The sequence below is a fragment of the Hemiscyllium ocellatum genome, chromosome 36 (assembly GCF_020745735.1).
Source record: "Hemiscyllium ocellatum isolate sHemOce1 chromosome 36, sHemOce1.pat.X.cur, whole genome shotgun sequence".
In the NCBI taxonomy this organism is placed as follows: Eukaryota; Metazoa; Chordata; class Chondrichthyes; order Orectolobiformes; family Hemiscylliidae; genus Hemiscyllium; species Hemiscyllium ocellatum.
The window spans coordinates 7,686,953-7,703,198 of record NC_083436.1 but is presented as its reverse complement, the minus strand read 5'-3'; the positions used below and the strand labels follow the sequence as shown (position 1 = coordinate 7,703,198).

Sequence of the window (16,246 nt, the reverse complement as noted above, 5' to 3'; positions counted from 1 at the left end):
CTTTCAATTCAACTAAGCAAGTCGAAAATGACAGATACTATGTTCAAACCATAATATCTATTTCCAGTATTCTCCCGCAATTTACTTGCAACAAAACTTGGAAAATGAATCCCTGACAATCCAAATAATCTGTAGAGGATGGCAATCATTATTATGCAGTAAATTCATATTCTTGTTTTTCACCCAATTTCAAAATATTTTTACCAATTGTTTATGATAAAGTCATTTTTTAGAAAGCAAGACATTGCACATTTTAAGCATTAAATAAATGAAATAATTTATTTCTTGATAAAATTAAAAACTCCAAGCAGTGCAATACATTTGAAAAATTTAAATTAATCAGGAAAAATTCAGTTTTGATAACATTAAGATTTATTCTCTGCACATAATAGATATAAGTAAAATAGTTTAATAGAAAATTGAGTGCTCATAAATATTGAAGTGTATAAATTAAAATGGTGGTTTGTAATTAATAATTGAGCTGCTCAGAATCACAATCCTGACAATAGATCACAGTGATAAATAAATTCCCTCTACATGACTGTGTCCTGCAACATCTTAATGTGACCACAAATCTGAAAGAATATGATAACAAAGGAATGTTGTAAACTTAATTTTCCACTGATAATAATACAGTGCAACCTGAGAAACTGATGTAGTGCTGCCAACTGACAATCTACCATCAATTTGTCAATATAATTATTTATGCAACAAATGCTGCTATTTATCACATGGAAATCACATGTCCAAATGATCTGCAGTCTACAAGATTCTGTCAATCAGATACAATAAACAGAAAAAACCTGTTTCATTCTCAAGTGCAAACATTGTTAAATAAATAAATACATAAATATTGAATGCTGACTTCAGACAGTTATACAAACACTGGCTGTTGTGATCTTGGAAATTCTGAACAAGATGGTAAGCAAATATGAAGCCTTAAGTTCGACAGAGTCCTTGGAATGGTATTTGTCAGCTTCTTCAGCATTGTGCAGTGACGTTATCTTCATTGATCTTTAGTCTTCTTGGAACTGTGGGATATATGAAAATTAATAAAACAATTGTAGTATAGCTTGTGGTCAATAAAGACTTGTGGTAGTTTTGAGGTCCTCTTGGTGGATATCTGGTCTTTAGGCATTAAAGCACTGCTTAAATGCTGCAATCCCATGCCCCTGTCAGCAACTGCACTCAAGCAGTTAGGAGAGGCAGTGCAATAGTGTTTTTCCCTGAACTCCTACCCTTCCTATTAAATATCTTCCAATATGGATCCAAGAGCAAACTGTGGATCACTGAATTTTCCTTAATATCCTTTCTATCGTAAAATCTTGGATATTCTGATCTTTCTGCAAGATACAAGTGATGATTCAAAAGGGTTTGCACTATATGCCGTATACCAAGGACCTTTTACTGCTCTAACTAGATACACAGTGGAACGGCGTTCCCCTGCCCATTCCTTGACCTATACAGGAGTAGAAACTTACCGACTCATTATTCTGTTAATAACTTTGTTCACCCAGGGGGACTTGGGATTCAGACAAACCCGATCACTGCTTTGAAGAGTGACACTAAAGGAGTAAAAGATACATACGTTTCAAATTGGTTGTCCGTTATCAGAACATGGGTAAAACAAACATTATCAAAACAATGCTATTGAAATTTTTAATTCTATTTTAACATCTTCCTGGTTTGGGGATGGTGTGCACTTGACAGCAGACCCAGTGTGAGATCCATGATCAATCTGTGATGTGACATTGTGAATAACTGGAAAGATTGGCACCAACTCTGTTAGTTGGCATCTTGTTGGATCATTAAACCCTATATTTGTTTGGGTAACGTTGTTTTTTTGGGAACATGGATTAAGTTGTTGATAATTAATTCTGAGCTATGGTTTGGACTTGAAACCAGTGCCATCAAGATGGTTGTCATGTTGCAGTACAGATCCTGTATCCTGGTTAAAGCAGGCACCTTCCAAACAGTGGAAGAATAAGCTCCCTACCAGTGAGTGACAGTGGCTGGGAGGAGCTGTGAATAAAAACATTGATGATATATTTGGTGCCCACTTTGATTAGGTTTCAGAGAGTTAAGACATTGATGCTAAAACTATGAACTGGAGCTAGTGAAATAACATTGATCTACCCGTTTTAAGTTCCCAAGCTTGCGAAAAAACATAAAATTAGTTTCAATGTCCTGAAAAGATAGATTATGGTACATTTTTATGCTTGTGTCCAGAAAACTGGTGGCAATGGATTCAGATGTTTCATTTTAAGTTACAGTGCTCACAAACCAATCAGTGGGGCTCCTAATAGTGCAGTTCTCTGAGCAAGGGTTAAAATCCATGCTCTGACAAATATCAGATGATCAATAAATGGCTATTGCCCATGGGGAAGAGAGCCAAGTGGAGTCTTTTTAGTGTCATGCAAGTTTTGCAATAATATACCAGTTCCTGAGAGATTAATCTTTTCTTGGCAGAGTTCACAGTTCAATGCCAGGATGCATGTTCACTCTTGATTGACAGGTTTGGTTTATTTTTTTGGTTGTGGGGAAGCAAACCCATCACTGGATGGAAGACTTCTCTGACTTGACTGCTGATAACTCGAAGCTGAAAAATGTGTTGCTGGAAAAGCGCAGCAGGTCAGGCAGCATCCAAAGAGCAGGAGAATCGATGTTTCGGGTATAAGCCCTTCTTCAGGAATGAGGAGGGTGTGCCAAGCAGGCTAAGATAAAAGGTAGGGAGGAGGGACTTGGGGGAGGGGCGTTGGGAATGTGATAGGTGGAAGGAGGTTAAGGTGAGGGTGAGAGGCCGGAGAAGGGATGGGGGGGCTGATAACTCTAAGCCAAAATAGGTAGGTGAGTTTTATTTACTCACCAGAAGGTTGCACCCTGGTTCCATGCTACTCAATTGCAAAGGTTTAAGTGGATAAGCTCAGCAACATGCCTAACATAGTGTGAAATCGCTTAACACTTGAGTCTCCAAGTTTTCTGGGTTTTTTAAAGTAAATTGCATCGCTATGGACAAATTACATTCTGTTTGAGTCAAAAGGAAATTTTACAAGTGACCATTTCAAGTTATTTCTTTCCCAGTAATAAATGAAGTGAGGAGTTAAAACTCTAAATGTTAAAGACCCAGACGCCTAAATGAAGTGACAGTCCTGTAGCATTTTAAGCAATGCTATTTTGTACTACTTGCAGGTTGTTTTATCTATTTTGACTATATTTTAAAACAACATTTTATTAAAACAATAATTAAATGTAATTTCTAAAATAAATACGATTCATAAATATTCCATTGTAAACACTTACATAATCTCCACGTTTTCACAGTGGGGCCCACTTGGAATGATTTCAATATTCTCCATGAACTGCGGATGGATGAAGTTTGAAGCTGTTTTGATACACTGACAGCGCAGGTTCATTCCTGTTCTTCCAATGGATGCAGCTACAAAAATCAAAATATACAAAGGATTAGTTCTGAAAACAGAGCTGAATTTTCTTTTTCAGAGGTGTACCTTCTTATTTGTACTGAAATTTAATTTCTAACTTCCTGCTATTGACATTTAATTTCGCAAAGGTTTTCCATCACTCTCAGAGCTATGTGATTCAAGAAGGCAACTTGCTGTCGCATTCTTGAGGGACATGTAGAATGGCCAATGTAGACTGGGCAATTAATGCTGGCTTAGATAGTTAGGTCCATATCTCAATGACATGAAAACATCCTTTTCATTATCACTTTCCATTGAACTTTCTCTAAAACATTGAATTAAACATGTAGATCACTGTAAATTTCTACTTGCCTCCATTCAATGTATTGTGGAAAATGCATGGATAATTACAACAGTAATTCCAAAACAAGAACTTTAGAATGAATTTTGTTTGCGAGCGGATTCAAATTTAATTCTAGGTTCTGAATAAATAACATGCAATTCTAGAGTTTATTCATGTCTTACCTTGTGTGGCAGCCACATAAAGTACAAAGAGAGTAAGGGTGATGAGAGTAACCTTGCTGTTCATTGTGATTTCCTTGTGCAATATACTTTATCTTCTTACTCTTGTATATTGTTGCAGTCTATGTCTGATCCACATTATTCAACATCTGTATTTATTGTCTAAATCCTGTGAGTCACAAATAAAAGTTGACGTAGGCTGGAGGGCATTTCCAGAAGGTTGTGGTTAAATGTATTGCATTCATCATTAGCAGAACGTGTTAAAGATTATGTAACTAGAATAAGTCATGTGCAAAAAGGATCAGATTTCTTTTTCGTCGCCTATTCACTATTGAGAAAATATTTTCTTGCTATAAAAATTACTTAACCATTTCCAATGCAGAATGACCAATACTCCCTGAGCTCACTGAACATTTAAACATCAAAAAACAGCCAAGAGCTGAACAGAAGCAAAAGGTTTGTGAAGAAGGTCATTATTGAATAAGCAATGTTTCTACAGATTCCTTTGCTTGGATAATGAGTGAGATTGTGGAAACGTAACATTAGATTATTCAAATACTTAAATACAGTTGTACCCCAAGAGTGAATTCAGTCTGCAGCCATTTTCCATTGAGTTTTGTTTCAAGTTTTAAACTTCCATCAGATATGCTACTAATTATTTAACCTGTCAGGAAACCTACTCATGATGTTCTGGGTTTACAAATGGAGTAAATCTGATGAATATTGCTGAAAAAGGAACATATTTTGTTGAAACGTTTTGTTTTGTACTCATCAGGACAATTTGCAAGATAACCAAGTAAAAGAAAAGCAACACTTACATTCATGATTTGGAGATGCCTGTGTTGGACTGGGGTGTAGAAAGTTAACAGACACAGCTTTACAGTGACGGGACATTGCCAAACTGGCAAGGTGACAAAACTACAACATTTATATTGATTTTCCCTTTATTGATATTCATGCAAATTATTCTAATACGTGCAAGATGGAGGCAGTCGATTAAAGGTGCCATTTTTCAGCAATGTTCCTGTTCTGTATTATTAAAATGCTATTAACATATTAGGCAATTAGTGTGCTATAAGAGATACTGACCTCCCCCCCAAAAACAAAATCAGTTATTCAGAAAAAATGTCAAGTAATGATAATTCAGAAACATTAAACGTCTGGGCTGAATTCTGCTCCTGATTATCGAGTCTGCTGTCAGAGCAGAAATGGAAACTAACATTGCATCAACGATCAGTGGATGCATGAGCAGTGTTTTCCCACTGGCCACCATCCTAATCAGGGGGTTGGCAGCTTAACAGCTTCAGTCATGCCACACTAGTCACTGCTCAAAGAGACGGTACCTCAACATTACATTACACTCAAGAAGTTGGAGTGAAGCAGCTGGCCTCAGTAATTGAGTGAGGTGTGGATGCATGGGAGCAGGGTTCATAGAGTCATAGAGATGTAGAGCAGGGAAACAGACCTTCAGTCCAATTTGTCCATGCTGACTAGATATCCTAAATTAATCTAGTCTCGTTGGCCAGCACTTGGCCCATATCCCTCTAAACCCTTCCTATTCACGTACCCATCCTGATGTCTTTAAATGCTGTAATTGTACAAACGTCCATCATTTCTATCATCATCATCTCTATCTCCCTATTGCATTCCCAGCAACCTTCCCCCCAGTTCCATCCCCACCCTCTTATTTACCTTTCAGCCCCTTTCCACCCCCCCATTCCTGATGAAGAGCTTATGCTGGAAATGTCGACTCTCCTGCTCCTCGGATGCTGCCTGACTGGCTGTGCTTTTCCAGCACCACCTTTTTAGTCCTCACTTTCCACTTCCTCTAGCAGCTCGTTCCAAACATGTATGAAAAAGTTGCCCCTTAGGTCTCTTTCATATCTTTCCCCTCTCACCCAAAACCTATGCCCTCTAGTTCTGAACTCCCAAACCCAGGAAAAAGACTTTGTCTATTTATCCTATCTATGCCACTCATGATTTTGTAAACTCCTATAAGGTCACCCCTCAGCCTCCGACACTCCAGGGAAAACAGCCCTGGCCTATTGAGCCTCTCCCATAGCTCAAATCCTCCAACCCTGGAAACATCCTTGTGAATCTTTTCTGAACCCTTTCAAGTTTCAAAGCTTCCTTCCTATATAAGGAGATCAGAATTGCAGACAACATTCCAAAAGTGGCCTAATCAACATTCTGTGCAGCTGCAACATGATCTTCCAACTCCTACACTCAATGCTCTGACTAATAAAGGAAAGTACAGTAAACACCTTCTTCACTACCCTATCTACTTGAGACTCCACTTTCAAGGAGCTATGAAACTGCACTCTCCAAGGCCACTTTATTCAGCAACACTCCCCAGGACCTTACCATTAAGTGTATTGGTCCTGCTCTGATTTGCCTTTTCAAAATACATCACCTCACATTTATTGGAATTTAACTCCATCTGCCACTCCTCACCTCATTGGCCCATCTGATCAAAATCATGTTGTACTCTGAGGAAACTTTCTTCGCTGACCACGACACCTCCAATTTTGGTGTAACCTGCAAACTTATTAACTATATCTCTTATGCTCATATCCAAATCATTTATATAAATGACAAAAAGTAGTGGACCCTGCACCGATCCTTTTAGCACACCATTGGTCACACGCCTCCAGTCTGAAAAACAATCCTTCACAATCACCTGTCTTCTACCTTTGAGCCAGTTCTGTATCCAAATAACTAGCTCTCCATGAAATCTAACCTTACTAACCAATCTCGCATGGGGAACCTTGTTGAATGTCTTATTGAAGTCCATTTAGATCGCATTCACCACTCTGCCCTCATCAATCCTCTTTGTTACTTCTTCAAAAAACTCAAGTTTGTGAGACATGATTTCCCACGCACAAAGCCATGTTGACTATCCCAAATCATGTACTGTTTCCAAATACATGTACATCCTGTCCCTCAGGATTCATTCCAACAATTTGACCAGGACCAACGTCAGGCTCACCGGTCTATAGTTCCCTGGCTTGTCTTTACCACCTTTCTTAAATAATGGCACCACATTTGCCAACCTCCAGTCTTCCGGCATCTCATCTGTGACTATCAATGATACAAATATCTCAGCTAGGGGCGCAGCAATCACTTCCCTCACTTCCCACGGAGTTCCAGGGTACAGCTGATCAGATCCTGGTGATTTATCCACTTTCAAGACATCCAATACCTCCTCTTCTGTAATATGAACATTTTTCAAGATGTCACCATTTATTTCCATACATTCTATATCTTCCATGCCCTTTTCCACTGTAAATACTGATACAAAATACTCATTTAGTGTCTCCTCCATTTCCTGCGGTGCCACACATAGGCTGCCTTGCTGATCTTTGAGGGGCCCTAGTCTCTCCCTAGTTATCCTAAAGAAATTGAGGGTTTGGTTGAGAAAAAGAAGGAAACATATGTCAGGTATGGACAGCAGAGATTGAGTGAATCCTTAGAGTATAAAGACTCAAAGTATAAAGAGTATACTTAAGAGGGAAATCAGGAGGCAAATTTTAATCAAGAGACAGATCTCAATAAAACATATAAGCAGGAATAACCCACTCTACTCACTAAGAAAAAAAGACAGCAAAGTTACACTTAAAAACTATGCACTTCTCTGCTCCTGTGCTGTGAGCTCTTCCAACAAATGTTTCTCCAAGGTCAGCTGTGAATTTTGCTATTTGCTCATTTTTCTTAGTCGCACTCTGATGTCCAGAAATACTTGAACTCAAACAGTAAAGGTAGTAGCTGTGCAGATTCACTGCTGTGTCAGACAGCAGTGGAGGTCTCTCTCTCTCTCTCTCTCTCTCATTGACCATGTGTTTGTTGCCTTTGTTCTCTTCCTCCTTTTTAAAGTGCCATTGTGTTGATCTGATTTCCCCCAAAGCTCCAAAATAATGCAACAGCATATAAAACACTAATTACTGCTCTTGGAATTCGAGGAAATCACCTCTAACACCTAAAATACCTCAAGAAAGGAGCAGCTCTTAGAGTCACAATTTTTTCCCATCCACCCTACCATCTTGAATTACCCGGAATCCTTTACACTGTTAACATTCCTCATTTGTAGGGGCATAGTTCCCTCAGTAGCCCATTGTTAAAGCAATAGCAGCCACTTCTACCATGATGGCATGGATGGGACATGTTCTTTAAATGTTCTTGTAAGTGGCTTTAATTGGATGGTTAGCTGTGCAGTTAAGGTTCCTGTCACATGTCATTGTATCTTTAAGTACAACTGCAGTACTGGCATCTACCCAATAAGATGGAAACTGCTCTGGTATATCGAGTCTGCAAAAAGGCATTCAATCTGGCCAGTTACAGTCCTTAGAGCTCACTCACTCATGATAGAAGTGTAATTGATAGTGATAGTCAAGCAGTACTTAGACAGCAAGAGCCTGCTCACTGATACCCAGTTTGGGTTGTGCCAAGGCCACTCAACCCCTGACTTTGACCTTTGTTCAAATGGGCAAAATAGCTAAACTCAAGTGAAGAGATTAGGGTGACTGCACTTGATATCAAAATAATATTCAATCAAGTATGGTATCAAGGATGCCTAGCAAAACTGAAGTCAATGGGAAAATGGGGGAAAAGGTTCCACTGTTTGGAGACATTCTAGCACAGTGGTGTCACCATCACTGAATCTTCCACTGTCAATGACCTGGGAGTTATCATTTGCCATGGTGCTTAAAAGTTACTGCAAAAGCAGTTCAGAGGCTGGGAATCCTGAGATTAAAAAAAAGACTCACCTTCTGACTCCTAAAATTCTGTCTACCATCAGCAAATTTCAGGGGTTTGATGGAATACGTTCCATTTGCCTGAATGGATGCAACTCCTAAAACACTCAAGACATTTGTCACAATCTCAGACAAAGCAGCCCATTTGATTTGCACCCTATCCACCACCCTCAACATTACCCCATCCACCACCAGTGAGCAGTGACACCAGTGGGCAATGTGGCATGGCCAATTCACCTGACCTGCACATCTTTGGGCTGTGGAGCACCCAGAGGAAACCCACACAGACACGGGGAGAATGTGCAAACTCCACACAGACAGATGCCCGAGGCTGGACTCAAGCCCTGGGACCCAGGCACTGTGAGGCAGCAGTGCTAACCACTGAGCCACCGTGCCGCAGGCGATATACAAATGCAAGGTGCTGTTTATACAACCTAAAATGTGGAACATTAGTTAAATTAATGATGAGATGAAACATTTTATATAAACCTCTTTTCACACCATAGGGATTATATGATTCTACAAAGTATTCTTTACAGTATATACATATGACATGTATGCTCAGTTGATCTGCCAATTAACATATTTAAGTTTTGTTTTGCTCTATCTCTTCTGTAAAGTTACACTGTTGCACAAGTCTTGTACCATTGTTTTCACTGAGGTAACGGAAGTGATTAGAAGCTAAGCTGTTGTGACAGAGTTTGAAATACGTTTTTCTATGTCAGAGTTATTGCATTTCCTGTGTCACATTCCCCAGGGTATTCTACTCTCATGCTACCGATGGGAAAACTAGATCCGAAAAGCTTCAGGAATGTTGTGGAGCGATAAAGGTATGCGAATGGGGAGTGACAGCGGGCTGCGGACCAAGCAGGAAATTGCAATAATATGACTCTCTCTGGAGGTTTCAACATGCTTTCCTCTTTTTGTGGACTAAATAAATTTATTGGCTTAGAGCAGAGTAGAAATTTTACAAGTCTTTATTTGCACTCCAACTTCCTTGACCCTTAATTGACCTTGATCTAATATGCAGCAGGCAAGACTTTGCCAGTTGCCCCAGTACCATTAAACAGCCAATAAATAGCAATTTTGCACTCAACTACATATTGTGGACCAGCTCGAGATGGTTGGCAGCACATAGCAAGCTGGCAGGTAAACTTGCCTGGGTGGCATTGGAAAAGATGGGGTTGCCTCTTTCATGGGTCTCCTTTCCCAATCAAGGCAGCAAGGAGCTGTTGGAGTGGTCCCACATCGAAGTTCAGCTCGAAAGCAAACAGACATCAGAGACTCCATGAGTAAAATTCAAAATCCCTGATGTGAAAGGATGAAACCTTTACAAATGTGGTGTAGTTACACACCGAGAGAAAGTAATGGCAAGCTGGGTAATTATAGCTCAGAGCAACTGCGGGCAACCTCAGAAACATGCACAGGAGGCACAGCCAGAGAAATTGAGGGCAACAAAAGTGATTTTAAAATGGGTTTGCAGCATCGGGCATGTCACAAAGCCAGAATTAAAGCGATACTGAGGCAAATATGAAGCCTTAGCAGGTAAGGTCTGACTAAAAGGAAAAGCTGGAGAATATGAATGCAGCAGAAGAAACTAAGATTCTTTAGTTAAACCACAGCAAAGGCAGGAATAACATATTATGACCATAAACAGCAGAACTAATCCAGGTGGAAACAAAACCAGAGGGGTTGCTATCAGAACCACACACAGTACAATTGCCTTGCGAGATCTGTTAAAGAGAACATTTGGGTTATAGAGCCAATCAATAAAGCCCTTAAGAACACAGATTTGTCTTTAATGCTTCAAGCAGTGAGATTTATTAAACAAAGATCTTGAAAGACCTGCATTATCTTTAAAGTCACAAGGATTTATTCAGTAACGATATTAAAGAGAATGTGAATCATTTATTGGGCCACAAAAAGGTGGGAATCATCTGTGTTACTTGCAGAAGGTGGGAATCCTCCATTTGACCACACATATTACAATAATGCCAAAAATAGTAGCAATGCTTTTATCACATAACTGAAATAATTTAATGCAAGGAAAATGGTGAGAAATTTGGTCAGCATGTGCAAGTTGGACTCAAGGGTCTGTCTCCATGCTATATGACTCTATGACTCTATACAGCAGAATTAAAGTAGGGTAAATAAATAATCATATTAGGAAGATGAGGCAGCAGAAATAATATTGCTAGGAAGTTTTACTTTCTGAGATGGGCCAAATAGAACACAGAGTTGGCCTCTTTGACAAAACAGTTCTTAAGGCGTATTGGCTACCAAACTAGATACTAAATGAGAAGCTGAATACACAAATGTATTTTTGTATTCAATTTGGCCCATGATGTTACAGCTCATTGAGGTATAAAAGAAGAAACAGATACATTTGGTGAAGTCCTAAAAGTTTTTGACAAATATTTTAACCTTAGAAGAAACTAAATTTCTTGAAACAGCAAGATTCACGTGAACTCAAACAGCAAAGGCAGTAGCTGTGTAGATTTACTGCTGTGTCAGACAGCGGTGTAGGCTTGTTTCTCACTCCCTTGCACTGACCATCTGGTCTCTGCCTTTGTCTCTCTTTCTCCTTTTTAAATGCCATTGTTTTGATCTTTTTTTCTGCAATGTTCCAAAACAATGCAACAGTTTTATCAGTTGTTCATGGAATTATTGTTCATGGAATTCAACGAAATCAGCTCAAACATGTAAAGTACCTCAGAAATGGAGCATCTCTTACATCCACAATTTTTTCCCATCTTCCACCTTGGATTATCCAGTACAATTACAACATATAAGAGAGATCTGGATGGATATGTGAATAGGAAGGGTTTGGAAAGATATGGGCCAAGTGATGGCAAATGGGACTAGATTAACTTAGGATATCTGGTCGGCATGGATGAGTTGGACCGAAGGGTCTGTTTCTGTGCCGTACAGCTCGATGACTCCATGACTGTAAGATTTAAACAAAAGATTTAGCATTCAGGAGAATTCATAAATAATTTAATTAATGTCTCTATAGATGATGGAAAAATGTGATTATGAAACTTGGAAGTCAGAAAGCATAAAAAGTAGGACACTTACCTGATATTGTTGTTGTTGGAAGAGTTTTTGTCAGACTTATCACAGTCCAAAGAAGACCTGACTGTGGAGAAAGCCATTTAAGTGGTGGGTGGAACAGAAGTCCTCAGAAGAGAGATCAGTCTTTGAAAAGATCAGTAGAATCCATTCAGTTCCTAAAACTCTAAAGATACGCATGTGAAACTAATATAGAGGGTAGGCTAGGCAACAAAGACTTAGTATCAATGCCAAAACGATGGAGCAAGGAAGCATCACAGGCACAAACAGCACTCGGCTTTAAAAAATTCTGTTTCATCTGCAAAACAATATATTACATTCAGAAGCTACATAGAAGTAGGACAGTTACAGAGCATCAATAAGTCCAATAGCTACTCAGTCAAAGAAGTTAAGGAGATAGAACAGATTATAGCAGAAGAAAAGTCAAAGTTATTCCTAGTGGAAATAAATAATCCAATCCAAGCATTTTGGCAAGAAGATATTTACGGCAAAAGATACCTTACTCGTTTTAAGTTTGAAACAGGCCAAGTGTTACTATCGTATCAGATGGCTATGTCATGGCTGAAGAAACATTGTTTACTCCCCACTGCTCTGATCTACTGAAAGACTGGAATGTTTACTTTTTTAACTTTATTCTAATTTTCTAACATTCTGTGATCATGTTTAAGTAATGTAACTTTTTTTTCCTTTCTTTTTCTCTTTATTTCCATATTTTGTATTTAAGATCTGTACCTAGGTACTTTATACCTAAGATAGCCCATCTGGAGTGACATTGTAGACTTTCACTGTACTCCTGTACTTCGGTATTTGAGTACACATGACAATAAAGGATATCCTAATATTTCCTAAATTTTGCAACAGTGGTAATAGGTGGTACAGGGGATATAGCGTGCAAAAGGAAAGATATGCAATTAAGCAACTCTACCACACAAAGGATGTCAGATAGTAGAGAACACAGACACAATTCACAATCTAAGAATTCTCATTCTTGAGCATGAATACTGAATGATATCGAGTGTTCAACATTGGTATTCTTCAAGTGGTGAAAGGATTGAACTGGTTACAGTCAATAGACAATTAGTCAAGAAACAGTCAGTCAGTCAGTTATGAAATCACAGGAACAGGAAATGTCAGTAATCAAGCAAGCAGTCAAGGGCCATCCTGTGGAAAATTTCATAGAGTTTGCTATGGACTCATGGAGGAGCCCAAATAGAAGACAAAACCCACTCCACTTAAAATATCAAGACCACAACTGACCTCACCAAATACAATAGCAGCACAAGAGTGACCAGGAATATGGTACAATCATTACTATTATGTCAAAGGATAACCACACAATAGGTGGTTTGGCAATGAATACATAGTTTAAACACTAACAGCATTCCACAAATGTGAAATCAGCATTTCACCGATGAATGATAGAAGACTGGTTCTTCCAGCTTCATTTTGGAAAGAAAACACGAGAGAGAGACTAGAAAGGATACACTTGAGACACTTGAGGATCAGAAGATGTACAGCCAGAATCTGATCATCGATCTCCAAAGACATTGAAGATCTCATGACTTATTGTCAAATCTGTGATGAGTAAGATATGTTCCTATCATTGAAGAAAGCTTGCAAGACAATAAAAATGAAGAGAAAGCTATTGAGACATGTGCCTCACTTCAGTTTATTGCTGAGGTTTTAACTTATTATTCAATGGCTATATAACCAGGGGGAATAAATTATTATGGTGGATTGGAAAAATCTGGTGAGAAGGCACAAGCTCAAGCAGAAAATTTCATTTCTTCATTTTCACAGAATCACAGATGTGTTAGTGGGCAGAAAGAGGCTATTCAGCTCATTGCATCAACACCGGCTCTTCAACTGAGTTTCATGAATTTGCCATTCTCCTGCTAAAGGAGAATCATTTTGACTGACAGGTGTCACGCCAATTAAGAACAATTTTCTCATGGTATGGCTGAGTAAGTCAACATGCTGAGTTCATCAGTAAGGCAACCACAAGGGCTCAATGCAAATGTCCAACGGAAACAGAAAGTTGGAGTCCTCATACGTGAGCCACATTTCCTGGCTTCTTTGAGGTTGAAGATGATCTGCATACAACTTTATCGAAGGCACCATTGACATGTGACTACCAAACTCCCCAGACTCTGCGACACATTTATGAAAGAACCGGCCTGGTTGAGAGACCCAGGATTTTGTCAAAAAGAGAAAGGTATCAGTTTTGGAATCCAGAATACTGCAAAAGGTAACTTTCTATGACACGGGGAAATTCGGTAATCATAATGCATTTGAAAGTCAAGGGAATATGGCTGAGTTTCCATTTTTCAAAGATTGCTTGTCTTTTATGTAGCATGTGTTATTTGCCATTTATCGTGAATGATATCCAGGCTTGCATGTTATCCATGGGCATGGACTGCTATGGTATCAGAAGAGTCATGAATGCTGCTGCACATTATGCAATCACCAGAAAATGTCTGGATTTATGACCTTATGATGGAAGGAGTATCGCTGGGCCTATGACAATACCCTGAGAAACTCCATGATTTGGAGATGCCGGTGTTGGACTAGGGTGTACAAAGTTAAAAATCACACAACACCAGGTTACAGTCCAACAGGTTTAATTGGAAGCACACTAGCTTTTGAGGCATGCATCTTCATCACCCCCAAACACTGGAAGGAGCCATGTCATTGCTGCTGTAGCCAATCACGGGGGCTACGTCCATCGCGCATGGCCTGCTCTTGGTGCTGATGCCATACTGCCATTTTCACCCCAAGCTGGTCTTAGGATGGAGGAGTTTACCAGGCTGTGTGGTTAGGACACAGTTTCCTGCTGTTAGAGCAGATTTTCTTTAAGCTGACCTCATGAAATGCTGTGGTAACCATGGTGAATGTGCACTCCCATTGCTGCTGAGAAGGGAGTTCCAGTTTACAATCCAGTGATCATGAAGGAGCAGAAATATGTCACTGCTTTCAAGTTGGGAAGGTGTATTGGAGGGTAACTTGATCTATGTGTCAGAGTGTTTGCATGAGTGGCTCTGTGAAAGTATTTGTATGAATATTTCTGTTTTCTTGTTATGTGAGAGTGTACTGTGTGAATCTGACAGTGATTATGTGTATGAGTTTGTGGGAGTTAATGTCTGTGTGAGATTGGTGTTTGTGACAGAGTGCCAATATATTGTGGATGAGTGCAGATCTGTGCAGTTTTGTGTAACAGTGCCTGTGCATGCATGTGAATGTCTGTGTTTGTGAGTGACTGTGTATGTGTGTGTAAGAGAGTGCCTGGATGTGTGTGTGTGTGCATGTATACAAGTCCATGTCAGTGTGTGTGTGCGTGTGTTTGTGTGTATGTGTGTGTGTACGTACAAGAGCATCTCCGTGTGTGTGTGCTTGCGTGCATGTTTGTGTGTGCGCGCGCGTGTGTGTGTATGTATATATACGTGTGTGTGTGCACGCATGTGTGTGTATACACGCGTGTGTATGTGTGTGTGCATACGTGTGTGCGCGCGCGTGTGTATGTATACGTGTGTGTATACGTGCATGTGTACACGTGTGTGTGTGTGTGTGTGTGAGAGAGAGAGAGAGATTGCTTGTTGCTATTTAAATGTCTGTCACATCAATTTTTTTGCAGCTGTCTCAAGGATTAAACACACTTTGATAATTTGCCTGTTTACAGCACAATACTTTTGAAATTCTCAACTTTTGTGTCCAAAATCTCTGCCAGTTTTTTAAAGTCTGAGAACAGAATAGCTTTCACCATTGTCGATAAGCAGCCTACATTTTAATGTTGTAAAAGTTAACCGAACCACTGTTCTTTTCATAATGATTAATTTTGTAAGAATGACAATGTGGCTGCAATCTTAATCCAAATGACTTAAAACAAAAACATTTTAATAGTCCTGTCAGGGGTAGATAATGACAAGGATGACTTCATACTGAGGTTTCAACCTGATTTTCAGCTCTGATTCACACATACAATCCCCAGCTTATTAAAGGAGTCATTATTCTCTGCTTGCCTTTAGGTGAACCACAGGTTTCGCAATATCAAAGTGCAATGATAAGAATCCTTACAGTGTAGAAACTGGCCGTTCGGCCCAACAAGTCTACACCGACCCTCCAAAGAGTAACCCACTCAGACCCATTCCCCCTATTCTAACACAGCTGATTCACCTGACCTGCACATCTTTGGACTGTGGGAGGAAACCGGAGCACCTGGAGGAACTCACACAGACACGGGGAGAATGTGCAACCTCTACACAGACAGTCGCCTGAGATTGGATTCAAACCCAAGTCCCTGGCACTGTGAGGCAGCAGTACTAACCACTGTGCCGCCCCTAGATAAGATAATCTAGTCAGTATTTAATACTTTGTATCCCCAATTGCATTGAAATTGTTAAAGTTAGTGGGAGGGGAGAATTGGGGGAAGTTACAGCCTCCCACTTCTTGAATGCAGTATACTGATTACTGACAATGAAGCATATT

At 39.5% G+C, this 16,246-nt stretch overlaps 1 protein-coding gene across 1 annotated transcript; it reads right to left on the bottom strand.

The window, feature by feature from the left end:
* Nucleotides 1–321: 321 nt before the first annotated feature.
* Nucleotides 322–4,057, bottom strand: LOC132833369 (interleukin-8-like). The gene is made up of 4 exons (XM_060851589.1): nucleotides 3,945–4,057; nucleotides 3,301–3,436; nucleotides 1,482–1,565; nucleotides 322–1,031 (listed from the first exon to the last, which is right to left on the bottom strand). The coding sequence occupies exons 1-4, from the start codon at nucleotides 4,006–4,008 to the stop codon at nucleotides 1,007–1,009; spliced, it is 309 nt and encodes a 102-aa protein (XP_060707572.1). The 5' UTR covers nucleotides 4,009–4,057; the 3' UTR covers nucleotides 322–1,006.
* Nucleotides 4,058–16,246: the final 12,189 nt, after the last annotated feature.

Excerpts from the sequence above, each read along its gene's own strand:
- LOC132833369 (XM_060851589.1), bottom strand. The coding sequence starts at position 4,008 with ATGAACAGCAAGGTTACTCTCATCACCCTTACTCTCTTTGTACTTTAT. Across the intron at positions 1,566-3,300 it reads TGTGAAAACGTGGAGATTAT|TGTCACTCTTCAAAGCAGTG; the intron begins GTAAGTGTTTAC and ends TTACTCCTTTAG. Across the intron at positions 1,032-1,481 it reads ATTAACAGAATAATGAGTCG|TTCCAAGAAGACTAAAGATC; the intron begins GTAAGTTTCTAC and ends TATATCCCACAG.